At 37.9% G+C, this 26,617-nt stretch overlaps 1 protein-coding gene across 1 annotated transcript in view; it reads right to left on the bottom strand.

Annotated features, from left to right (window-relative positions):
• The window catches only part of LRP2 (LDL receptor related protein 2), a 213,508-nt gene that overhangs the window by 106,730 nt on the left and 80,161 nt on the right, over positions 1-26,617 (bottom strand). Inside the window, exons 14-28 of the mRNA XM_015110294.3 lie at positions 26,032-26,234; positions 23,619-23,759; positions 21,887-22,090; positions 16,318-16,510; positions 14,450-14,575; positions 13,433-13,563; positions 10,761-10,898; positions 10,094-10,375; positions 8,202-8,441; positions 6,913-7,032; positions 6,467-6,583; positions 4,468-4,845; positions 3,007-3,255; positions 1,588-1,799; positions 601-785 (exon numbers count right to left, since the gene is read on the bottom strand). Coding sequence (XP_014965780.3) covers positions 601-785; positions 1,588-1,799; positions 3,007-3,255; positions 4,468-4,845; positions 6,467-6,583; positions 6,913-7,032; positions 8,202-8,441; positions 10,094-10,375; positions 10,761-10,898; positions 13,433-13,563; positions 14,450-14,575; positions 16,318-16,510; positions 21,887-22,090; positions 23,619-23,759; positions 26,032-26,234 — 2,919 coding nt within the window. The remainder of the gene's footprint in view (positions 1-600; positions 786-1,587; positions 1,800-3,006; positions 3,256-4,467; positions 4,846-6,466; positions 6,584-6,912; positions 7,033-8,201; positions 8,442-10,093; positions 10,376-10,760; positions 10,899-13,432; positions 13,564-14,449; positions 14,576-16,317; positions 16,511-21,886; positions 22,091-23,618; positions 23,760-26,031; positions 26,235-26,617) is intronic.

Consider the following 26,617-nt stretch of genomic DNA (forward strand, 5'->3'; position numbering starts at 1 on the left):
ACTTAATTTTTTTTTTTTTTTTTTTTGAGACAGAGTCTTGTTTTGTCACCCAGGCTGGAGTGCAGTGGCATGATGTCCGCTCACTGCAAGCTCCGCTCCCCCAGGTTCATGCCATTCTCCTGCCTCAGCCTCCCGAGTAGCTGGGACTATAGGCGCCCACCACTATGCCTGGCTAATTCTCTTTGTATTTTTAGTAGAGACGGGGTTTCACCATGTTTGCCAGGATGATCTCGATCTCCTGACCTAGTGATCCGCCAGCCTCAGCCTCCCAAAGTGCTGGGATTACAGGTGTGAGCCACGACGTCTGGCCAGAAACTTAATTTTTAATTATATGACATTTTGAAAACTGTATTGCCAAGCTAATAAATCAATGTGATCTAAAAAAAAAGTAAACAATCAATTGCTCCTATATACTTTATGAAGAGGATAATTCAGATGAAGGAGACAGCAATACCCAGTTGGACACCTACCATGTTTAAACAAGGGATCATTTTAAATTTTGCAGATCAGCAACATGCATATCAGCTACATCATGTTATTGTTGTTTTTCCCTCATCATAACCATGTCAAGGCAACATAATTAAAAAAAAAAATTCTTACTTCATTCTGGGATCTAATGCTAGTCCTCTTGGATTTGTTAGGTTTTTACTAATCAGCACAGTCCTGTGGCTCCCATCAATTTTGGAGACTTCAATTGTTTCCAGAGCATAGTCTGTCCAGTAAAGATTACGACCTACCCAATCTATTGCAATAGTTTCAGTCAAGATGATGCTACTGTCAAATACCTAAAGACAAAAGTGAATAAAGACTGATTTCTAGAGCATATAAATGAATGCAAACATGGATATTATATAAAAATCTAGATTAAAACATCTAACTTGTCCTATAATTACTTGTCAGGATTAGAAAATTTTGTCCTCTCATGTAGCTAACCACCAAATCAACAGTAGGGTTTTCCGAGAAAAGTATACAAGATTTTGTCCCACTGAATATTCTAAGATAACTTCATTGTTGGGTTAGTGCATAGCTTCGTTTTGGTTTCAAAAGTTTTTGCAACTAAGCAAAAGCTCTATCCATCTGCTTAGTTGGCAACATTACGAAACGTTATAGTGTTTGCATGCAAAGAATAATATCTCTGTTAATTAAGCACCAATAATTACAAAATAAAGTTGTAAGAGGCAGAGGAAATGTAACTATCAGGAGCCAAGAAACTGAAATTCTGGGAGATGGATTGAGAAATATCACTAAATTAAAGTTAACAAAAGCAACCCCTTAACTTTCCTGCATTTTCCTCTGCTCTCATCCACAAGAAAAGACTGCAAAAGGAAACTTAAAGACATTGTGAGGTCTCTGCATCACTGACCTGGAATTCAGAATCATACATCTGCCTTCAGAGGCCACCCTCCTATTGAAAACAGCCATAAATTCATAGTTATGAACATGCAAGTCTCTTAGGTGTTATGTGGCCCAGAAGGTACCATGAGAGCTACCCGGATGAGGTAGGGCCTTCTCTCACTGGTGAATAACAGCAAACAGACCCAAGACAGGGGAACTAGCCAGGCCAAAGGTCAACAGAAATGTACTTACTACTCTTCTGTCCGTTCCATTTTGAAACGCACTCCAGGTTTTACCCTGAGTTGCATCAGACCAAAAGATACGACCACTAATTGAATCAAAATCAACAGCTACAATGTAAGAACCATTCTCGACCAATGAATAGATATTGTGGACCTGGGAGGTGACACTGTCGGCAATAATTTTGTTCTGACTTGCCACAAGTAACAGCAGATTCTCAGATGCTGTTCAAGAAAAAAATGCAAAAATTTCAATGATCTGGGAGAAAACACAAAACAACTCTTTAAAACATTTGATTCAATACTTTTGGTAACAAAAAGAAGGTGTAATTCCAAACTATAGTAAGTTGGTGGGGAGGGGAGGAAGCCCCGTAAGAATGATTTTAATCACTTCATTCTTAACCTTAATAGTTAGCTGGTTTTCATGAGTCCTTAAAATAGACTATTTCCTGGGTTATATTTAAATGTTTCTAAATACTAGTCTAAAGGAGACTATGCTTACATTCTTCCTTTTACTGTATTTATTTTTGTACTTTGTTTATCTTCCTTACTATTTAATAGATTGTAGGCTTCTGGACAGCAGGAATCATGTCTTAAATATTTCTGTTTTCTGAGGCTCTCAACTATGGCAGAGTTCTAATTCTCCCAACACCCCGTCTCTTCTTTTTCTTTTCAGTAATAAAGCATGCCAAGTTTTAGCTTGGCACAGACTCTCCAGCCAGAGACATTTCTCTCCCTCCACTGAAGTTTGGATGACCACATGACTAAGTTCTGACCAATAGGATGTGAGTAGAAATTATGAATCAAATTTCAGGTCACATTCTAAAAAAGGAAGCTGCTTGCCTTCCACTTTCTCTTTCTCTGTCCTACTTTCTAAGAGAAGCTAAAGCCTGGAGCATTGGAACCCTTGATGTAAGTCACACGATGAGGATAACAGAGCAGACCCAAGCCGTGGACTGTCTGACATCCAGACTCCTACTACATGTAAAAGAAAGAAACTTTCTGTTTTTGTTTTAGCTTCCTCTATTTGGTCACTTTGAAAGTGGTCAAATCAATGTCATAATACACAGTAAAAATCATTTTCTTATAGCAGAAACTGAATTAATATTGGTTGAATTCAATTAATGTAACATTATATAAAGATGCTTAACTATAGTATAGAAGTCATTTTAAATGATATGAAAGCCAATGACTTAAAAAATCATTGACTTGTATATGTTTTAACCTCTATTTTCCAAAATACACCAAGATTTTAATGTGTATTACCCCATTTAATCCTCACAAAAAATTGAGGTTTAAAGAGATTGCATAATCTTTCCAGGATTCAAGTCGATCTAACTCCTAATCAACATTGTCAAATGCCTACATGTGCCATTTGATTTTAAGCTCTGGGATGTGCTGATAAACTGGCTAGGGTTAATTCAGCAATTACCTGTAACTTTGCAAGTCCTCCCATCACTTTCTAACATGTAGCCTGTATCACATGCGCACCGGAAAGAACCTCTCATATTGTAACAGTGCTGGCTGCAAGAGCCTGGAATATCACATTCATCTATGTCTTCACAGGTCTTGGAATCATTGGCAAGTAAGAATCCCAATGGACATAGGCATTTCGCCCCAAAGGGCTCTTGAACACACTCGTGAGTACAACCACCATTGAAATCTGAGCAGCTGTTCCCATCTAGAAAAAAAGAAAGAGAATAATGAAGAAAGAAAATCAAGAATCTTTGCTTCTTTGATTCACTCTTATGCAACATTTATTATGCAGTCTCATGCCACCTTCAATACAATGCCCAGACAAGAGCTAAGTGCAGCATTCACTTGGGTGAGTTCCACAGGCTGTTCGGGGTTTGCTCTAATTTGCCTGAGGATTTACCATCCTTCATATCTATTGGAGTATGATCACTTTCTTCACTACAACCCGATAGTATAACTCCATTTAATGCAATGAGAACCCTTGGGAAAATATTGTTGACATCAAGGAAGAAAAGTGTCATTGATAGAGCATGCAAAGACACCTAAAATTGTTTCTCATTTTCCGCCTCTGAAATTCTTCTATCTATACAGAAATGGAAGACAGACAAACATTTAAGAGAAAAGACTAGAAAATCTATGAAGTGAACAAATCAAAGAGGAAAGGTCATTGAAACATTAGAGTACACAGATCCAATAACACATCATCATGCCTTAGTTTCAGGGCCAAAATGAAAATGCCTAAAGCTACCCTAAGACAGTTCACATGCCTGGGGATGCAAACGCCCTCTATTTCCATGTGTACTCTAACATATTTGTAAGAGTCATAACACAGACATGCATTAGAAAGGGAAGCGAGTTAATATAATCAGGATGTTTTCAGAACAAACACAACATATATGAAATCATAAGAATCTGAAATACTTCACAATCATACCTGGCTGGGGTTCATCTGAGAGTGAGCATTGATTAAAGAGGAAAGAAAGAAATGACAGTAATTAGGATTACATGCCAATCACAGCACTTTAATCACAGCAACACAAATCCCTGGACTTCATTTTTTTGTGACAAGTTCTGATTGAAATTAGAAAATATTAAAGTTAGAAAAATTAATAAGCACATTGCCAACAGAACCAAATTTAATTTGACAATCTAATGGCCTCAATTTAGTCTCATTTTTTGAAACAAAGACATAAAAAGAAGTAAAAACACATAACCAAGTACAAAAGATTTAATCAGAAAATTATCCAATGGTGATGTATTTGAATTCAATTATGGTTACCCCCTACACAGATGTGAACTCAGAGAGGAACTGAAATCCTTCCTACAAAGCTACACAGTGACTGTGACAATGGTGATGCACACCAGGCTGCTGTTCAGAATGAGTTTATGGCCAGTAAACTGTGGTCAGGAAACTTACTGCAAAGTGGGGACTCATCTGTCCCATTGGGGCAGTCAAAGATGCCATCACACACTACACTCAGATTCACACAGATGTTATGGCCAAGACACTGCCATTGCCAACTAGGACAGCGAAAGGGCTGAGTAGGGCAGTCCTTCTCATCACTCATATCCCCGCAGTCATTGTCCCGATCACAGAGCCATGCCCTGTGGATGCAGTTTCCGTTGTCACAGTGGAAATATGATGAAGGGCAAGTCTTGGGGACACAGGCATTGTGCTCATCAGATCCATAGAGGCAGTCTGGATGCCCATCGCACTCCCAGAAGTTCGGGATGCAGATGCCATCTTCTTGGCACTGAAATTCATCTGAGTGGCACATACCAGGAGGCCTGGTTGCTAGAAGGAAAACATGGGGAAAATGGGCTTGTGAATGTAATTTGTGATCCCTTTTATAGCCTACACTTAGAGGAAATTATTTTGGATCCAACAGTAGGTTTATAGTAATGACTATGACCAAATTAATATTGAAGGCTAAATGATATAGAGTCTTCTCCCACATCTTAGTACATGGAAACATTTCTGTGGCAACTAGTGCATCTGACAACAAACGAAGTACAGAATGCACAACTGCTTACTGGCAGATAAGTACCTGTGTCAAAAGAACATTCTGTTTCTTTTTCCTGTGTTTCTAATGTTCTTCCAATTGCAGATTCGATACTAAAGTTTATCTATCTTTCTATGAAAGAATCACTAGAACATTACAATACAGCTTAAATAGCTATGATTACTTTGAACTTCATGTGTTTAATATCATGTTTGGGTGTTACTATTTTCCCTCAGATGAACTATATCCAGTGAAACCAGCACACACTAAGTAAAACTAAAGGTAATGGTAAATACTCAATTCTTTGCAAACTTTCCACTGTTCATCGAGCAATCCTGGAGAGATAGGTAAGAACCGCTTCCCTATTTCACAGGGGTAAACCAAAACTCTCTACCAGGGATCTCACAGGGCAACAGCAAGCCAGCACCAATTGACAGTTTAACCTCAGTTCATCACAGAATTTTATGTTTTTAATGTGAAACAGGAAAATTAGTGATTAGGAATTTCTAGATGTTGTGCAAACTATAAAGTGTATAAGCATTTTATTTAACTTTTCATTTTAATCCATGGCTTTTTACAGTACCTTTCTGATGCAGGAGGAAAAATCATGAAAATTTACTTTTTATGGTCTGAAACACCATTGTTCAAACAAATAATCAACTCACTGATGAGTTTTTGCAAGTCTAAAATTCATTTAAAACGAAAAGTGGGCAAATAACAAATCATGTGAGTATAGGTTTCCAATCCGTGAAGATTATAGATCCATCAGAATTATATTGTATGAAGTCCTACTTGAATCCTCCAACTGGAAGAAATTTCTCTTCTCTGAACCTCCATGGAATTTTGTCTGTGCCATTTCTAAGACCCTTGTAACTGTCTATCTTGCTTAATTGTCTCTTGCCTTCTATAATCTCCCTTACCAGAGTCTAAGGACAAAGGCCAAAAATAACATCTTAGCAGATATTCAACACATAATAGCACAAAGAATGAATTCATCAGAGTCAATACTAAATACAGCTCCATACCATTCCTACACCATGATTTGAGCTCTCTTCTGAAACTTAAAAGAAACCAGTAAAATATCTTTATACGGAGTAGAACCTCAAAAGTTTAAACCCACTAACGTGGGAAGTCCTAAGAAAAACTAAAAATAAAAACAAAAATATCTAAGGAACATTTAGCCCATCTAAGACGCTATTTGAAGTGTCCATTTATACAACCACTTGATTCGCTAATTACACATTATATGGCAATGTCTACTCAATTTTACTGTATGTTCAATACTGCATTCCTTTGAGGATACTTTCCCCCAGTTTGTCTGAGTTAGGGAAAATGTGTGGCAATATCAATATCAATACTGGCAAAAATGAAATGACCCCTTTGTCTGAAACATGCTGGGTTTGTGTTACTTACGACAGCCTGCTTCATCCGAGTTGTCACTGCAGTCAAAAACACCATCACAACGATTCGTGACGCTAATACATTTATCCCCACTGGCACACTTGAATTGAGAAGCAGTACAGTTTAATACTAAGAATGAAAGAGAAAAGCATTAGAAATTAACTCAGGGCTAAAATGACTAAACACTGAGATTTTTCTTTTTTGTTGTTATACTTTAAGTTCTGGAGTACATATGCAGAAGGTGCAGGTTTGTTATACAGGTATACATGTGCCATGGTGGTTTGCTGTACCCATCAACCCATAATCTACATTAGGTATTTCTCCTAATGCTATCCCTCCCCCATCCCCCACCCCACAACACGCCCCGGTGTGTTATATTCCCCTCCCTCTGTCCATGTGTTAACACTGAGATTTTTCTAAATAAACACTGTGAATAAAAACAAAAGCAATGCACTTACCACAGCCAACCTCATCAGATCCATCAACACAATCCTTGTCCCCATCACAGACAAAAGATAGGTCAATACATCGATGGTTGGGGCAATTAAACTGACTAGGCTGGCATATCTCTGTCGAATCTAATGTCATCCGAAAACAAAACCAACAAGTTTATTTCCTGTGCAACAAGTACCAGAGTCAAACTAAAAATGGCTAAATAGCTACAGAAGTTATCTCAATTGTACATGGGTTCAAAATTCTTTCAAATCAGCCACACTATCAAAGTCAGCTAAGCAAAAGAACTCAAAACTAGGATAGGTTTTAGAATTGAGAATAAAAGATTACAGGGCAGAGTCAGAAACTGTTATTACACCTTGGAAAATAGACCACATTTAGAAAGTAAGCATCATGTGCTTGGACTGGGACTACATTTAACGAATACTACAAAGTCCATGACTCTAGACCAAAGCCAAGCAATGGAGCCCAATTAGGCAACAAAACCAGCATGATCCACATGCCTAGTAGCAACAGTGTGTAGATAGACCCCCCAAACTGGATGTAAAAGTCTAAACAGAACAATTCTAAAAACCAGGGTCCTATCTTGCTGTTAAGACCATAGCCTTGGAGTCGGATGCAGTGGCTGGCCCCACCCAAAACATGAAATTATATTAAACACAGACTTACAGGGTATGAAAGCTAGAAGGGATCTTAAAGCTCATCTATTCCAAATGATAGTGACTTGTCTAGTCGTGCAACCAGAACTAGAACTTAGCCCAGGGAACTATGCTCCATCTTAAACTATTATTGAAGACATGAAATAAAACAACAAGCTAAAGGAAAGCAGAACTGGCAAGATGGAAAACAGGTGGATAAGATCAATGGAAATTTAAATTTTCTGTGCCTCTTTATTTTGATGTCTTTTTGCTTGTACTAAATGAAAAAGAAACATCAACAGCCAAAGGTCTGGATATGTCTATGTGACTTTTAATATTGTTTTAAATATATAAATAGATAGTTGAGGGATTTTCACTTTTTCAATTCCTATCTGAATTGAAATGTTTGGCATCAGAGGCAGTCCTTGCTTTGCTTCCATAGAACTCAATACTTACAGGTGGACTCTAAGCATCCCATGTGCAGGCACATGCCTTTATCCTTATAACCTAGCGATACAGAGATTGACAAGTGGAATAGAAGTACTAAAGAGACAATGAAAATTGTATGAGCCTTAGAGGAGAGAATGCAAGGCTGTTTGGTTGTTGAAGTCTATTTACAAGGCTGACCAACCAAGAGAAACCCGTTCAAAACTTACTGCAGTTCTTTTCATCAGATCCATCCCCACAATCATTGTCTGTGTCACAGACCCAGTTCTTTGAGATACACTGGTGATTATCACAGGTGTACTGGGTGTCAAGGCAGGAAGCAGGTGCGTGGGTGGGGCAGTTGTGCTCATCACTGCCATCCACACAGTCGTTGCGCTTGTCACAGCGCCAGTGTGCAGGAATGCACTCCCCATTGCCACAGGTGAACGCCGAAGATGAACAGGTATTATCTACAATAGTAACAAACTGGTTATGAACAAACTCATTTTTACAGACTTTTAAATGAGTTCTTGCCTTGTAAAGGCTCAGTTCACCTTTTATAATGGAGGCATTGTATATAATAAGGAGAAATGTTCATCAAGTGATGTCATCATCATTAACATCATTATTAGCTGGCATTTATTTGGTATTTATCATAGAAAAGGCATTTTTCTAAGTTATGTACACACACATCATATAAGTTTGCTTTAAATCCTCACAAGAATACTATAAAGTACATATAATTGTCTGCATTTTACAGATAAGGAAATTGAGGCTTTGAGAGATTTAGGAACCTGCCTATGATTCACACTCTGGTTGGACTGACTCTAAAGCTCATCCTTAACTTTCAAGCTGTTACTTCCTCCAACCACAATTTCAAATTCAGACTATAGAAAGCTTGAAAATGTGTCATATGAAAAGTGCAAATAGATAAAACATTAAGGTAAAATGTTGTGCTCTTAGAAACAAGAAGATAATACACAAAAAGATGAACATTTAAGAAATTTCAGAAAAATGTACAAGTGAGCACTTTACTCTTTCAAATCTGTCACTCCTCTTTCTCTCCAAAAGAAAAGTTATTATTAGTATTAATTTCACCTTGATAGAGATTTCTGAGATTTCAACTGTCCTCTATCTTTTTTTTAATTTGAATGTAATACTTTTGCCTTCTGCAATAGTGTTTATTAGGCCTCAAACTATATAGACTAGATTACCATCAAAAGAAGAATATAAAGGTTAAGATCACCATTTCATTTTTAATTTATTTTACTCTAACATGGGGGAAAAGGAATATAACACATGATATTTTCCAAAGGCTATGATTGCAAGTAGTTATTCTGTGATACTATTGCCTCAGTTGCTGAAGGTTAGGTCTAGTTTATTTTCGTTGTTGTTGTTTGTTGGCTTATTTTTTTGAGGCAGGGCTTCACTCTGTTGCACAGGCTGAAGTACAGTGGCACAGTCTTGGCTAACTGCAGCCTCAACCTCCCCAGCTCAAGCAACTCTCCCACGTTAGCCTCCTAAGTACAAATGTTTGTATTTTACAAATTTTGTGAAAATACAAAATACAAATTAGCTGGATGTGGTGACATGTGCCTGTGGTCCCAGCTACTTGTAATTTTGGTTTTTTTTTTTTATTTCGTAATTTTGTATTTTGTAATAGCCCCAGCTATTTGGAATTTTGTATTTTTTTGTAGAGTCTGGGTTTCATCATGTTTCCCAGACTGGTCTCAAACTTCTGGACTCAAGCAATCCTCCTGTCTCGGCCTCCCAAAATGCTGGGATTACAGGCATGAGCCACCTTGCCTGGCCAGATCTAGTTTATTTCGATTTGACTTTTTGAGGAGTTTGCCAAGACATAATGACTGCATTGGTCCAAACAGCCAATGTCAAAGAAAAAAATTGTTGAAGATAGTCTAAATCAAGGCTAGAAACCATCCATAACATTATGAATGAAATTTCTTGCTTAGCTTTCTAAAAGCCTTCAAAGTACTTGTCAAGAATCTGAAATTCTAAAAGATATTTTTTCCCATATAAATAGCCCAAGCTTTTATTTATTTTCCTTAAAGCCCACCTCTACTCTATTCATCCCAGGAAATATCGCCAGTGCACAGCTACTTACTAAGTGTGCCACATAGTTGCTCATCACTGTTATCATGACAGTCGTTGACTCCATCACAGCGATAGTAACTGGGCACACATCTGCCATTTTTACAGGGGAAGGAGAATATGCCACACTGCTCCGTGGGTGGTTCATTGGTTGGGTCCCCCTCGCATGTCAAGTGATTGGAAGCCAGCCTCATTCCATAAGGGCACCCACACACTCGCTGGAAATTTGGCACTGGGAAGCAGAAGTGGCTGCAGTCACCGTTAGGATGCGTGGGTTGATTACAGGCGTTAGAACCTGCAAAAGCCAAGCCCCAAGGGAGTCAGTCATGTACATTTTCACTAGGTGGGTCACGGGTTTGATTTGTGAAGGAAAACAAACGGGACAAAACATTTTTCAGACCCAATACTAAAAAGTAGCTTCCTCTTGGAAATCAACCTGCCAAATACAACACTCCATTTAGGTAAGGAAAAGTCCCAAAATGTGTTTTTCCTGACAATGTTTAAGGCTAGCAGCATTGAACAGAGATTCAAAGTCTTACACTCTTAGATTATGTGAACGACAAGAATATAAAACTATCAGGAGCTAGACCTTCAAGTAATAAGTACTTAAAAAGAACAGGAGCCACTATAACAAATAAATAAACCCATACCAAAAAACCCAAAAAACTGGGCAATCTCACCAGTCTGGATGTTGACATCATATGATTTCAAATGCAGTATGTAAGCAATGCCACTTCGGATAACTGTCATTTCTCCACCATCTGCTTTCCTGACTCGGATAATGGCACCCAGTCTCCAGTCAGTAAAAAATAAATGCTCTGAGAAGAAACATGGGTAGATTAATATTTTCAGTCACAGCTAACTTATAAATAAATCACTTGAGAAAATGCGATAGGCTTGTAATGCTTCTTGCAGATATGATCATCTCCCCCATAAATATCTGTAATATGTTTCTGTTACCATTTTCCATGACTTGTTACACCCTAGTAATGCTCTGTGTAAGTCTGTATGTTAATAATACCAGGGTTCAGGTTCAGGCAAGCACATATGGAGTTTTATGATGGCATTTAGTAGCAATCGGGTTTAGTTCTGCATAGGTAATAGTGAAAATAAGAATCAGAGAATTCTTCTACAGAGCAACTCAATGAGGCCTCACAGGTCTGCGCCTGCTAAAGCACTCACCTGCTGAGTGCTCTTAGGCAAATACTACACTTTGTGAAGGAGACAGTCTGAATCATTCCTGAGATCCTTCCCAGGTCAAACAGTTCATATTGTATGTTTTAATGACAGCGCTTATATTGTATTTTTTCCCCTTGACTTAAATAAGAAGCCGTTGAGAAGGAAAAGTACAGGTCTAGATAAAAAAGGAACTTTTATTGTATGTTTGAGGATCAATAAAAATCTCAACACAAGTGTGCGTTCACCTATAACCACACTACTAATGTTCCATGATGCTCAGAACAGTAAGAGAGAGGCAACGTAAGATTCTAAACAACAAAAATTTAATCATGTTCACTTTACACTAACTACTGCAGCAGGAAAGTAAACATATTTTTAAAAGAAAGAATTGCATCAATGTGGATTTTCTCTTTAATGATAGTTTAACTAGAAAACCCTAATTAATCAGAAAATGCTTAAGATGTCGTAAATTTTATTCGACCAATTTCCTTATCCGTGCTCTAATCAATGACCAGTCAGTCACTGGACTCCCTAAATCTTTCTAGAAACTGGCAATCCCAGTCCCACTACTCACAAAGGTATCCTAATATACTTGAATAAGTAAGGAGTTCAATAAATCTTTTAGTTCTGTGTGGTGCACAATCAAGAAGATCTAGCCCTTTAGTAAAAAGGTACACAATTTCTCTGGTGTTGCACAACAAAAGAACTTTCCAAAAGAAATTCACAATAAATGACAATGTTGAAAGAAACAAATAATTATTGCTATTTTGGGAATGTTGTGTTGCCCTCATGGGTATGCATTCAATTTTTTTCATACTGATGAAACCAAAAGATACTAAAACTACATTTTCTTGAATCCCAAAACATCCCATCCCAGAGCAGAGAAAACATTTTTATAATGTTTCTATGTGACAGCAAATAGCATGTGTCTGACATCATTAGTAAAAGGGAGTAAATGGATGGCGGCGGCAGGAGGGGGACGGGAGGAGTATTTATAATTAACTCATCAAAAATCTCATGAGCATTTTTTAAATACCACACACTCCTCCACAGATAAACAGACAGCAGGACAAGATATGCAATATACTTACTAACTATTCATTCCACACATACATTCTATGCATGTGAGAAAGTCTTTGATTTATAGTGAGTGTCTAGTCTTTTCAAGCACTATGTTAATTATTCAAAGTAGGAGGTTTCAACCAGGGACACAACTAGCATATACACAGGGCTTTTGGTAGACCTAAACAAAACATGACCCCTCTAACTAGAGTAATCATGGTTTGTCAAACAGACCCAGGATAGATTTCAGTCTCTCCTCACCCTCTTGGCCTAGCATTTTTATGCAGTGCACAAGCTGTACAACCATTCACAGAGCTCCTGTTTTCAAGACTAAGCAAACCACCTGTTTCATGGTACCAGGCTATATTCTTATTCCCAGCAACTCAACTCACAACAGCAAGCCTATGCTCAAATGGGGAGCTGAGAAGGCAGGCGAGCATTGGCTGTGCTCATTGTGACTGTAGTTCCCCAGAATTCATGTTTCCCAGCAATTTTCACTAGTAGCATGAAATTATTTGGAAAGGTTGATGAAAAAACAATTATGTCTCACTGTTCTTCGTAAAGCATAACCTAACACTTCTATAAAACAAAGATGATGTCAGTTCTCCAACATTTTGAATAAAAAAGTTTCAAAGCCATTCAGTGAATATATAGTTGATGAATACGTGTAATCGTTTTTTCCATAAGGATCTCTAATGAGATTCTTACAAACACTGGAGAATAATGAAATGCACAATGATGACTATAAACAGCTCTTGCTGTTTTATTCTTGAAAATGAAGGCAGTAATTTACTGTTTCTTCATGTGAAACTTGTATAACTAAGTAGTTGGGATGTTGAATGGTATAATACATGTAATCTACAAAGTGCTACACCCATATACATTGTCAACATTATACAAATATATGCAAAACAAAAATCACACTCTAAAAATGAAATACAGCATCAACAAACCAAATGTTTTGTCTATATATAATAGCGCTATTTAAAATTTTTTCATTTTAAAGTGGCCAGCTTTTCTGGGATTGTGAGAATGCCACATGAGGATGAGTTTACTGTTGTAACTTGCAATGTGTAAAAACAATACATACCTTTATTGCTTTAAAACATACCTCCAAAGATGGCAAGTCCAAATGGATGTGTCATCTGCTCTATGTGGCCCAGTCTTCTTCTGTCTAAACCATCAAAGGTGCTGTGCTCAATTTTATCAAAATAGGCATCTACCCAGTATAATCGTGAAGCACTAAAATAATAAAATGTTTAATTATCTCTTATCCAAAAACTATCAGAGCACCCTTCACACAAAGGGCATTCAGAAACAGTAGGGTCAGTTCACACATTTATTAAACAAAGTTTTTAAAATTTAAATTATATTTATTAAAAATTTAATAGTTTTATGTCCCCCAGAAAGAGACAGCTACTTTCATGAAGTGACTTTCAATCAATTGTCTTAGAAAACTTAAAATGTTGCTATCTTTGAGCCAGAAATTTTATTTTCTCCTTGTGAAATCAACAAGTTAAGAAAAACATTGGTAGTAATCTATGTTTAAAAAGTTAATATATTTCTTCCCTTTTTTTCTCCCATAAGTTACTTTGGCATTTTCATCTTTATAAGCTTATTTACTCTATTCCTTTTCCTATGTTCCCAGATAGATCATCAATTTCTTGAGAACCATATCTTATACTTTCAAAGTTCTCCCAAAGTGCATGTAAGCAAATGTGCATTTGTTGATTAATTGACTCCAAAGATTTCCTAAACTCAAGACGCTCCCTGTAAGAAATTACATACAACCTACAGTTCATCAAATCTGTACCCTACTTCCAATGGGGCTTGGGACCCACCACCCCCATCTTAAGTTTCCACTAAATCTTATCATTCAGCTTTCTCTAGTAATTTTCTCAGAATACTCATGAATTAATTAGTTTTCACCCCAGCAGTAGCTGGCCAACTATGTTTATGTTCTTTGTGTTCTTATTCAATATCCTTTTCCCATCACCAATTAATTATTTAAAACTCCACGAGGGCAAGCAGTACCAGTTTCCTTACTTCATCGTATCACCCAACCTGCCTCATTATGTGTTCTGCAGTAAAAGGGAACTAAGTAACGGGGATGATGATGCCGACTTACGCCCAATCAATGGCCAAGCCATTGGGCCATCCAAGAGTAGTGTTTACTATAGGCAAGAGGTGAGATCCATCACTCCATGCTCTCATAATTTTAGCAGGACGGAACCAATCAGTGAAGAATAGATACCTAGAAAAAGCAGTAGTAAGTCAAGGCTGTTAACACTGGGACAAACTACACGATTTCCAGAGATTTAGAACAAACAGATTCTCCAGATACTGCAATTAATTTCGTTTTCTTTATATGCTATCGAGCTTAACATATTTAGTGTATAACTGACATAATTGTCAGTTAAAATTTAGTTGTCAACATGTAACCAAAGTCACAAACACAAATGGCATTTAAATGGGCGTTGAGAGAAGAGAACTACTGTCTTAGATTTTAGGACCTAAAACTATTGTCACCCAACGTATTCTCTAACAAGACACAATTCAGGTTACCTATTAATATTCCATGTTGTTAAAATAAAGTAATAAACAACAAGCAGAGCAAGAAAACAGATTTCAATCTCTTTCTCTCTGGATTAAACATTCAGGATCTTCTAGTCATTCTTGCATAAGAAATTGATACATTTGCAGGAAACCATTCATCTCAGATGAAGAAAGTATCCAAATCAATGCAACGCAAACAGTATCTGACCAAGGCATTTTTTCAATATTCTAAAGAGTGGGAAAAAGACAAGTCTAGAGGCAAAAACAAACAAACCAACCAAAAAAACACCTTTTTCTCTTTTATGATATCCAGAGGAATCAAAATTAGTCTTTTCCAAAATGTAACTTTCTGAAATGTAACTACTTCATATCATTTTAAACAAGAGTCATCAGGAAAGGAACTCAACAGTTTTTCAAAACCAAAGGCCAACAGTTTGAGTTAAGACAAATCCATTTAAAAAATCAACTGTTTAACTTGCTATAGGGCAATGAAATTTCTTATCAATAATAACATCAGTTTTGAAATGTGTCTCTTTTATTATCTTACAGAGAGAAAATTAAAGCAGACACTCTAGATGCAGCAAACAGACTTTTTTTAGGCACACAGGCATTCCAGTCAGACAGGTCTGGAATTTGAATACTGACTGTTGCCTAATAGCTGCGGGCTCTTTCACAACTCACTTTATCTCACTGGGTCTTAGATTCATTCTCTCTAAAATGGGTATTTACACATACCTCCTTCACAAACTAGCTTTGGGATCTGATGAGATTATATACCTAATGGAAGCACAGGGATGGATGTTCCCTGGGTAATCAGGCGTTAGTGAGTTACCGGCCATCTTTTTTATCATTCCACTCATATACAACACATAGCTCAGATTTGTTCTAAATAAACACAGTAGCTGTTAAACATATGTAAATAAGAAAGGTAAGAACCAAAAAGGAATTCTGTGAAGTCTTCTGTCTTTCCTTGTTTGGCACCACCATTTATAGAACAGTAAAACATGAAACTCTGTGGTCTGAAAAACTTTTTATTCTGAAAACTACTGAATGATTAAGCAAGTTTTGCTAAGCTTATATCAATATATTAAAGCAGGGAAAGAATTTGGATCTTTCCTGTCAATTCTGTTGCCTATTCACTCCTTCGCTACTAAATCTCTATCACATTGTTTGGTCCTCTGCAGCTGTGAAAAAAACTACACTTCAGTGAAGACTGGGAAAGCCAAAAGTTAGAAGAAATGTTTTGGGTTTAAAAACAATTTTTTTACTCCCACAAAATAAAGCTTTTTGAAGGAAAAAAGAAATAAAATTTAAGGTGATTTCAACTTATGCGGTTCAATCTTATATTTGCTGAACTTACCAAATTCCTAGGGCATCACTTTTCAATGACTGTAAAAGACATACAGTTTCAAGCTCTTAGGAAAACATGAACACACTTACCCGGCAAAAGGATGAACTACCACTGATCGGGGGTTATTTAAATACTGAACTACTGTTCGTCTCGTTTTATCAGCTAGCCTCATGACACTGATACTTTTGTAATGAGAGTCTGTCCAATAGAGATTCTTTGAAATCCAATCGAAAGCCAAACTTTCAACGTTTTCCACCCTGTTAGCTGCGAGAATTTCTCTTCCTGTAAGTTAAAATATGGACATGTTTTAAACTAAGTATATTTTGTAAGACATCAATTTTCCTACTAATGCATATTGAAATTTTGTGTCAGAGTTGGAGCATATTTCAGGAACACATGTGGAATTCTTTTTTTAAAAAAAAACTCTGTAAGCTGCTGAGCAGTAACATGAGATAAACTTAGAATCTATCCATTCCTCAAACTTTGGATCTCAAAGAGTAGATATGATACTGACAAACAGAACCAGGAATGGTATGGCCTGGATTTACTCCCATGTGCAACCTTCCAGAAAAAAATTTCTCACTGCAGAATATCTGAAGAAGAGATACCTGAGTTCACCTACTACCACCGGGAGACGGCTCTGATAAGCTGACACCACCAGGTACGACCTGAGGGTAACCTTGAGGTATCACCGCCCAACCCTCTCATCAACAGTCTTCCACAGTCACAAAGTTGCCAAGTTTGGAAAAGACCAGCAGAGATACCAGAAAGGAAATCAGAACTGATTTAAAAAAAAAAAAACCCACACTTTCCTCTTTATGGAGTTGTTATGCCTTCTTTTCCCCTCTTTTTTCTTTTTTTCACTAAAGAAAATCTGAATCAGAATAAACAGCCATACCTCTTTCTTTTGCGGTAGGAAGAAAAAAAAATCTTACTACTTTTTCTCTTCATTTATACAGCAAATTGTGAAAAGAAAGTTCTCTGTGTGATAGACAACCAACTATATATTTAGAAAACACAGTATTGCTAATACTGTTAATAATTACAGCTTAGATTAAATGAGCACTTACTAGGAGGCAGAAACTGGACCAAGTACTCTACATGGATTCATCCATCCTCACAGCCACTCAATCAAATAGACATTAGTATCGCTCCTATTCTACAGACGAGGGAACCAAGTCAAAGAGAAGTTAAGCATCTGGAAAAAAGTGTGGACACCACCCTCAAGGTAATTCATAGTGAGGTGGTGAAAGTGGAGGAGGCAACTAGGCCAAGAGACAAAAATAAGGGTAATGGGTGCTGAGATGGAGAGATGCATAGGATGGTATGAGAGCACAGATTCCTAATGGACCACATGGCAAAGCGGAGGTTTGGGTGGTTGACAGAGACAGAGACTGAACACTCCACATGTTCTAGGAGTGTGGCTGGACGTTAATGAGTTAATGATAGAGGCTAAAGGAGAGGGAAATGTTCATGATGACCACCAGGTGGGGATGGGGCACTAAGGAAGGGGTGAGTGGTCATGTCCTTCCTCTAAGGCATGTGAGAAGTTGGATGAGGCATCTACTTAGACACGTTGGTTTAGAGGTGATTGTAGGATATCCAGGTGACGTATCCAAAAGGCAGCTGGCACTATGGGTCTGAACCTCAGACAGAGAACTTGCATAGAGGTTTTTATCATGACCTACAGAAAAGTTTGCTTGATCTTTCCCTCATTCCCCAGGTTGGGAAGAAAAACACTCAGTAAATGCACTCTTATAAAAGTCTCCCCACAATTATTTATAGTTGCTACATAGATAGTAATCAAAGGCATGAAAGGTGTGAAATTATTCAGAGAAAGGAGGACCAATGTTGAACAACAGATTTACAGTTTTTTATAGAACAGGCAAAAAAGAAAAGATCTCCAGGGTACACTAGGAAAAAAAAATGATCAAGAAATAGAAGGAAATCCAGGAGTATGCTGTCATGGAAGAAAGAATTGTTGAGAGAAGATGGCCGAAATACCAAATACAGAACTGAAAGGCATTATTTAATTTAGCAAGAAAGAGACTAGAGGTGACCAGGATGAGAGGGGTTTCAGCCACCTGGGGGGCAGATTGCGAGAGGTGAGTAATCAGTGAGAAATGTGGAAGAGGGGATAGTAAAGTGCAAATCAATCTTTCAAGAAACTTGACCATGAAATGTAGAGAAGGACTTATCACTAAAGAGGAACATGGAGTGAAGGGTAAGTTGCATATTTTTTTAGGATGGGAGAAACTTGAGCATATCTGATGATAGGGAAGTCAGTAGAAGAAGAGAATTTGGAAAAGAGAAGGTATCATTGATGGAGGGAGTTTTCCTGAGGGCTTCATTCAGCTAATCCTGACTTTTAATATGATTTCCTTTTATTTTTCTTTTTCTTTAGAGACAGGTCTTACCTAGGCTACAGTGCAGTGGCACAATCATAGCTCACTGCAGCCTCCAACTCATTACCTCAAGTGATCCTCCCAAGTATCTGGCACTACACCACACCACCACCACATTGGTTAATTTGATTTCTGACTCATTTCCTGAATATACTGTGTACTCATTCAAGAAGAAAAAAAAAGAACAATGTAATGCCTCCCTCACCAAAGCTTACAGAGTCAGCATACCACTGATGATGAAGAATATTTTAAAAGATTGCTCAGCATATGGACTTGAAGTTTACCAAAAATACAATGAGAATTCCAGATCAACAAAGCAGAAGGAAGCTGACCTGTGGAGGTGCCTATGGGAGACCTGACCTGCGTGCAGCTGAGAAACCCAATACTACCTTTTGCTGAGCACTAAGCTCAATTGCAGTTCTCCAAGCTCAATTGTAGTTCTCCAAGCTCAGTAGGCCTGATTCTAAGTCCTCAAAAAAGATAATTTCTGGTTCAAAATAGCAGATTGACAAACCAAACATGTTTATCTCCTCTTTCTACCAAACGCTACTTAAAAGACAGTAAAATAACAGCAGATGAGCAATTCCAACAAATATTTTAAAAGTAAGGTATTGGAGGAGTGATAACTCAATCAAGAAGGGGAAAATGCTACAAACTAAGTGTCAACAGAAGACAGACACACATCCATATATGCAGAAGCCTCAGTGCACTCACACTCAGAGGCACCAGGTCCTAAGAAAGACAGGGGCAAGGAACTAAGGGGCTCAGATAAAGTCAGGAAAAGGAGCAATCCAATGCCTAGGTCCCTCCCAGATCCTGAGTGTCACACCACTCCTCTATCTCCTCTAATGGACCACAGATTTTCTTTCTGGAGGAGCTGAAGCAGAATGGCTATGGGTTCAGAGCACAGTCTTCAATGGAGAACTGAGATGGACGTGGAACTGAGTACAGGAGGATTATAGGAATACTGAAAGGGTGCCCTCAGCTCCCTTTCCTCTGCCCACTCCCAGAACAGACCACCATTTCCCCATATCTTCCCCTTACCCCAAGAAGGAGAATGAAAGCATCTATGAAGGAGAAATTAATCACCCCCAGAACAGACCACCATCTCCCCACATCTTCCCCTTACCCCAAGAAGGAGAATGGAGGCATCTATGAAGGAGAAATTGATCATCTCCAGAAAAGACTCACTAATGCTGCCTTGGGGAGCAGTCTGGTAACCAAGCCACCTCCCTGTCTGAAGCTCACCAGCTGACAAGGCCTATCCACATGTACAGACTTTCAGGTCAGGTTTTATAACCTCATCCTAAATACCAAACTAGCAACTCAGACATTTGGAGAAAGCTTCCGTCACAAAGAAGAAAGGTGAAAAGAAATCAAAAGGAAAAGGAATCCAGAGAAAATGGAAACAGAGGAAGATTAATTTTTAATGTCATATCCATATCCATATCAAGGTCATATCCACAGAAATGGTACTCAGAATGGCACTGGACTCAATGCTAGATATTAGAGGTCACTGGAGCAATGTTTTCAAATTCCAGATTTAAATTAACTTGCAACCTGTACCCAGCCAAACAGTCAAAAGGAGAGCAAAATAAAACGCTCACAGACATTCAAAGACTCAAAATATATGCCACCTACTTATGCTTCTCAGGAAGCTATTATATAACATGTTTCAGCAAAATGAGGAAATAAATCTAGAAAAAGAAATAAATGGCCTGCCACAAACAGAAGGTCCAGCACAGGGGAGTGGCAAAGAGAAGTCAGAAGATAAGAGCCGTGCACCAGGCCAGAGAAAACAAGTCCCAACCGGAACACAGTATAGGGGTCTCAGAAGGAAAAAAAAATATATAGGCTGTTTTCTGTCTTTGTACAGGCATTTGATAGAGCTATTGGAGCCTTTGGGGAAAATGCATGATTGTTATATTTTAAAACTAAGCAAATGAAGATGTGGCAATTGTCAAAAATTGTCAAGAAATGTCATCCTAGAATTGGCTGAGCAGTGAACAATATTTATATTCATATTAATAATATAAACACACATTATTAATGTAACCAAAAGTATAATCTAGCTTTTTAAGGAGAATGGGGGGAGGGAACTCAGAAGCTGGGACAGAAGAATGATGTAAGAAAGCAAAATGCTCACCTAGAATAAGGAAGTAAATACCAAAAATGATAAATCAAGAAATAGAAGTATAAACAAAGCATTTAGAAACATGGAGACAAACAAAAGAAGAAACAGTCAAAAGAACTGTTCCCTCCCCAGAGCAGGTCTGGATTGGGGACAGGGTAGGGTGGGCAATATGGCTTTATATTGAGAACAGATATAATGGTATCCAACATTTACTGAATATTTACTATTTTCTAGCCATTACTCTAGGTGTTTACATGTATTAGCCAAAAATTCTCTCAACAACCTTATGAGCAATATATGACCTGCATATTTTCCAGATTAAAAAATTGAGGCATAAAGAAATTGAGTAACTTGCCCAAGGTTACAAAGCTATGAAATGTGGGAAGCTGGAATTCGGAAGTAGGTAGCATAGCTCCTAAGCTGGCCCTCTTAGTTGGTATGTTATATTGCTTACAAATTGTATTACTAATACAAGCTGAACCATTGGCATTTACCTAGTCCAGCATTCCTGAAGAGATGTCTTCCCCTTTAATCAATCTGGCTACTTGAGTGTGAAAAACAGCTTCTAGTCAATTAATCTGTTAATGGCTCTCATATACTTGACATTCCTTTTTTGTTAATATTGGTCATTGTTAAAATACACACACATTCATAACTCTTTTTTTTTTTTCGAGATAGGGTTGCACTCTGTTGCCCAAGCTGGAGTGCAATGGTATGGTCATAGTTCACTGCAGCCTGGAACTCCTGGGCTCAAACAATCCTTCCATTGCAGCCTCCCAAGTAGTGGGGACTACAGGTGCATACCACTATGCCTGGCTAATTTTTTTCTTTTTTTGGTACAAGTGGAATCTCACTATGTTGCCCAGGCTGGTGTCAAACTCAAGCAATCCTCCCATCTCTGTTCCCAAAAATAACTTGTTTCTAAAATAAAGGAAAGGTGTTTGTTTTACCTTAATCCATAAAAAAGCAATAAATTTATTTTCTCAATCTAAAACTATTTAGGAGGCTTTGTAAAGACTCTGCTTAAAAATTAGATACCGAGTTTTAATTATCAAGTTATAAGTATCATTGCGATAAAAAGGCAAAACATGCACACACACAGAGAGAAACGTTTCTCACCTGTGCCATCAATCTTTTGTTTAAAAATCATGTGTTTTGACATATCTGAAAAAAAGATAGTGCTGTCCTGGGCATCAAAATCAATCCCAACAAAGAAAGAAGGATTCCCCGAAACTGGAACCATGACATCTTCCTGGGTAGACAAGGTGAACGGGATCCCACGAATAGCAACTTGGGATGAAAAAATGAGGAAATTCTGAACAGCTGTAGGAAGAAGAACACAGCACAGTCAGCCACAGCATGGTTCTTTCCCCTCCTCCCAAATTCCAGATAAATGTATCCACAGAGCAAACTTTAAATTATAAAATATAATTCTGAAATAAATGTAAAAATAAATTTTTGGAAAGCATAGTTAGAAATAATAGAGGGAAGAAAAAAAGATAAGCATCTATGAGGGTGATAGAAGTATTAGAATCTTCCTTCTTCCTAAGAAATGTATCCTTAACATTTATTTATATGAAAAATGATATCCATATGCTTAATTTATAAAATAGTATTAGCTGAACTCTATAATAATTCCATAATAATCCTCAAGTTGCATTAACTTCTGCATAGAGATCTACACCAAGAATCTTACTGTAGATACCAAGATAATTAAAAGCAATCAGGAACATAAAGATATAAAGGAGTGAAAGCAGGGAAGGAAGGGGAGGGATAAAGGAAATAGGTAAGAAGAAGTAATGTTTAAAATCAAATAGGAGATTGTGACAGTATGTCAGGGAATCAAGAAGATGAAGGAGGTATGCCCAAGACGAAGATAAAAATTGCAGGAATGGAATTTAAAAGCAAAAGTATTAGACAATGCACTATTGATATAATAGTTAGAAATATATGGTATTTTTTAAATGAGGGTGATTTTTCTGAATCTAAAACTACCTAAGAAGTTAACACATTTGTCTGGTTAGAATAAAAGAATTTATATACTACGCTAGAAACAGCAACATCTGGAGAGCAAGAATTTGTCACAGGCACAGAAAGGAGAATTGTACAAGTGAAAATAAGAAAAACAAATATTACTGGAGTGCATTTCATCATTAGCTAGGGCCCAGGCAATGGCTTAAGTATGAATAGATGTATAAGAAACCAAAGAGGAAGAAAGGAAACCTTCAAGGTAAGAATGAAATCAGGAATATGGAGGCAGATACAAGAAAGTTTGAACTGAAAGATGAAAACCTGTGTGAGGAACCGAGCTACCCCAATGCTCAGGGGTTCACTTTGGAATACAGAGAGAGAAAAAAAAAAAAAAGCCAGATGGGATTCAGATGTGATTACCTGGTTGAAAGGGGCGTACGTGGTGGTCTAGGAGAAGTCAAAGTGGGGAGAAGTACAACTCTTCCCATCAAAGTTAAGGCTAACATCTAAAGTGGAAAAGGTATACATGGTATAGAAAAGAGTTCAAAGTTCAACCACATGGAATTTCAAGACTATAGTTAATAGGAGAAAAAGGTTTCAGGAAACAAACAAAAAGGAAAGGGAACCCAAGAAAACCTTAGATATGGGATTAAAACAAAATCCCAAAAGACAGAAATTTACATTTTTGAACATAGCTCTGCGTATAGTAGAAGTGGTGCCTACCAAGGAAGATGTTCTGTGGGCTACAGAAAGCTTATCTGCAGTGAAGAAGTTACACAGGGAGCTGGTCCAGTTCAAGAACAGCAGTTAGTCTAGTTACAGGTTTGGACACACATACACCTGTGCCACCTGCCAACAACGTCCAAAACAGACTTCTTACCAATGCAGTGGCGCTCATCTGTATCCAGCTGGAAGCCAAACGTGCACTTGCAACGGAAACCCAAACCATCATTATCTGTTCTGTGGCTGAGGACACAGACCTGCTCACAGCCCCCATTGTTATCTTTACACGGATTGGTCGCTGGAGGGAAAAATGCACAGGGTTAAATTGCAATTAGAAATGTGTAATTATCCAAAACACGAAGCCACTTCTAGCCCTTTTCACCTATAGGTGAAATAGAGTAATGGATTAGCAACGTATTGAAAACATTACTACTGGTTACTACTGAATACATCCACATCTGGCTACATTAGCCCTCCCAATATCACTGCTGCTCTCCTATCCACTCTCCAATTGATGGTGGCAAAAAAAAAGGAAAGGACTCCTTAAACTTTCTCCCCTGCCGGGCGCAGTGGCTCATGCCTGTAATCCCAGCACTTTGGGAGGCCGAGACGGGCGGATCATGAGGTCAGGAGATCGAGACCATCCTGGCGAACACGGTGAAACCCCGTCTCTACTAAAAATACAAAAAATTAGCCGAGCGCGCTGGCGGGCGCCTGTAGTCCCAGCTCCACGGGAGGCTGAGGCAGGAGAATGGCGTGAACCCGGGAGGCGGAGCTTGCAGTGAGCTGAGATCGCGCCACTGCACTCCAGCCTGGGCGATAGAGCCAGACTCCATCTCAAAAAAAAAAAAAAAACTTTCTCCCCAATAATTATGTCAGAGTATGTCTGCTATCCTCCATGATTAGAAATAACTGCCAAAAGAAAACCCATACTTCACTGCTTTTTTGCCATTTGTAGGATATAATAAATATTACTGGACGCTTACTTTGTAAGTAAACCAACTTAATAACCAATAGCTCTAAGAGGTAAGCATTAGTCCTCCAATTTTACAGAGGAGGAAACCAAAAATCTAAACAGTTAAATAACTTGCGCAGCATTATTCAGTAGCTAAACAGCTTGACTGGGATTCAAAGCCAGATCTGATTCCAAAACCTTAAATGTCTGCAACACAAACCAGTTAATACTTCCAAAAGCCACTCTCAAAGTAGTGACCTTAGGAAGATCACTGCCACAACTAGAAATTTTATATCTGCTTTTAAAATTGTCTTCTTAGCCTTTGACTTTCTTTAAAATATTCTCTTTATCTTCTCAGGTGGATTGATTTGGTGAAACAATAGGCAGATGTCATTTTGAGCCAAATAATGAAAATAGTAATTTTAGCGATCACATTGATCATTGATCTACTGGATCTAATGTGAGGGCAGGTGTGAGGTTAGTTGTGAGTTGAGTGTAAAAACTATTCCAAATAGGTATTTCCAAAAATGTTTTCAGATAAAATATCTATTTTTAGACAAATATATATTTTCCCAGGATGATGACACTGAAGGATATTCATCTAAATGTGTCAGTTCTAGCGGTTGGGCTTTTGTTAACTGCATTACTTTATAGTCTTTCTTCATCCCAAACAGATCCATCACTTAACATGAGAGTTTTAAAGCAAATCTGTTTTCCTCTAAATTATTATTCACCAATATTAAACCTTCTACCAACATAGTGTAGTTTATGTTTATTTTTCTTTGATCCATAAGCAAATACAGAAAAGAGCCATATACAGTCCAGATAGACGTATCAAAGCTCAAGCTATAACCTGGAAACATAAACAAAGCTTACGATAGGCCAGGTACAGTGGCTCACGCCTGTAATCCCCACACTTTGGGACGCCGAGGCAGGAGGATCGCTTGAAGCCAAGAGTTCCAGAAAAGTCTGGCCAACATAGTGAAAACCCCATCTCAGAAAAAATAAAAAGAAAAAAAATACGTGGTAAAATAACAGACGACTAAGCAGTGTCTGAATCAAAATATTTCTTTTTTTTAAATAAGTGACCAGCCAAAGAGACACCAAACCCAGCTGGCCTATGACAGATTAATCAGAACCAAAGAACAGGTGACATACATATGCAACAGAGAAGAAGAAAAAAATGGCTCTGACATTGCCTAAAATGGACACTGAGACATGTCATTTTCTTCTATGTGACCTGTTTCCTTAACTGTAATATTAGAAGTTTGAAATAGATGTTTTTCCCAGTAGAATAAGGATAGGTATTTTGGTTTGGTTTGTGAGCTGCTATAGCCCCAAGCATCTTTGCAGGTGCCAATAACATCTGTTAAATAAATCTCTAAATTCCCTCTAGATTTGGCATTTAACTCTGAAATACATCAATTTCTCCAGAATGCTCCTAATCTGTAGAACCAGTTTCAGAGAGTTTAACACTCCGGGTAACCAACCCTTCATATACTTGAGAATGCCACCCAAGTCACATGAGACCTCTCATTATTAACTTCCAAAGCTTTGAGAAAATCTTTCCACCAAGTCCAGTACCAAGCATGGTTACCACTGTTCTGAGGCTTACCATAGGGCTGTCTGAGGGAATGGTAAACAGTCACTCCATAGGGTCTCAGGGAAGCCTGGTAGTACACTTGTGGGTTGGTCTCTGCGAACTTGTTTGCCTTCAGCACGGCCATCTTTGTCCAATCAGTAAAGAATACCTGACCTTCAAATAAACTTATTCCAAAGGGATGAGGAATGAGGGAGCCTCCATGAACTACAGTCTTCCTGTTATAAAAGACACATATATATCATACAATTTGTTAGTTTTGCTTTATTATAATTAAAGCTGTAGTTAGTTCAATTAAATGCCCGAAAAGCTAAGTAATTTCTTGTCACAAATACGGAATAGATAGAAAAGATACATTTTAGATGTATACATATTTCCATCTACATATGATAGAAGGATTTTCATGTTGTCTCTTGGAAAAGACGCTTGAGACTTACATTTCAGTCCCAGTCAATCCTTTAGCTTGTCCTAGACTTTTTTGGAATTTACTGTTTTCCCTTTTGATCTTCATTCCTTTTAGGTTGCCCCACATCTAAAAGGCTAAGATGTGAAATAGCATGTTGAATACCATAGGTGAAAGAGTATTCCAAGACTTTGGAAG

This window comes from Macaca mulatta, chromosome 12 (genome assembly GCF_049350105.2).
Source record: "Macaca mulatta isolate MMU2019108-1 chromosome 12, T2T-MMU8v2.0, whole genome shotgun sequence".
NCBI lineage: Eukaryota > Metazoa > Chordata > Mammalia > Primates > Cercopithecidae > Macaca > Macaca mulatta.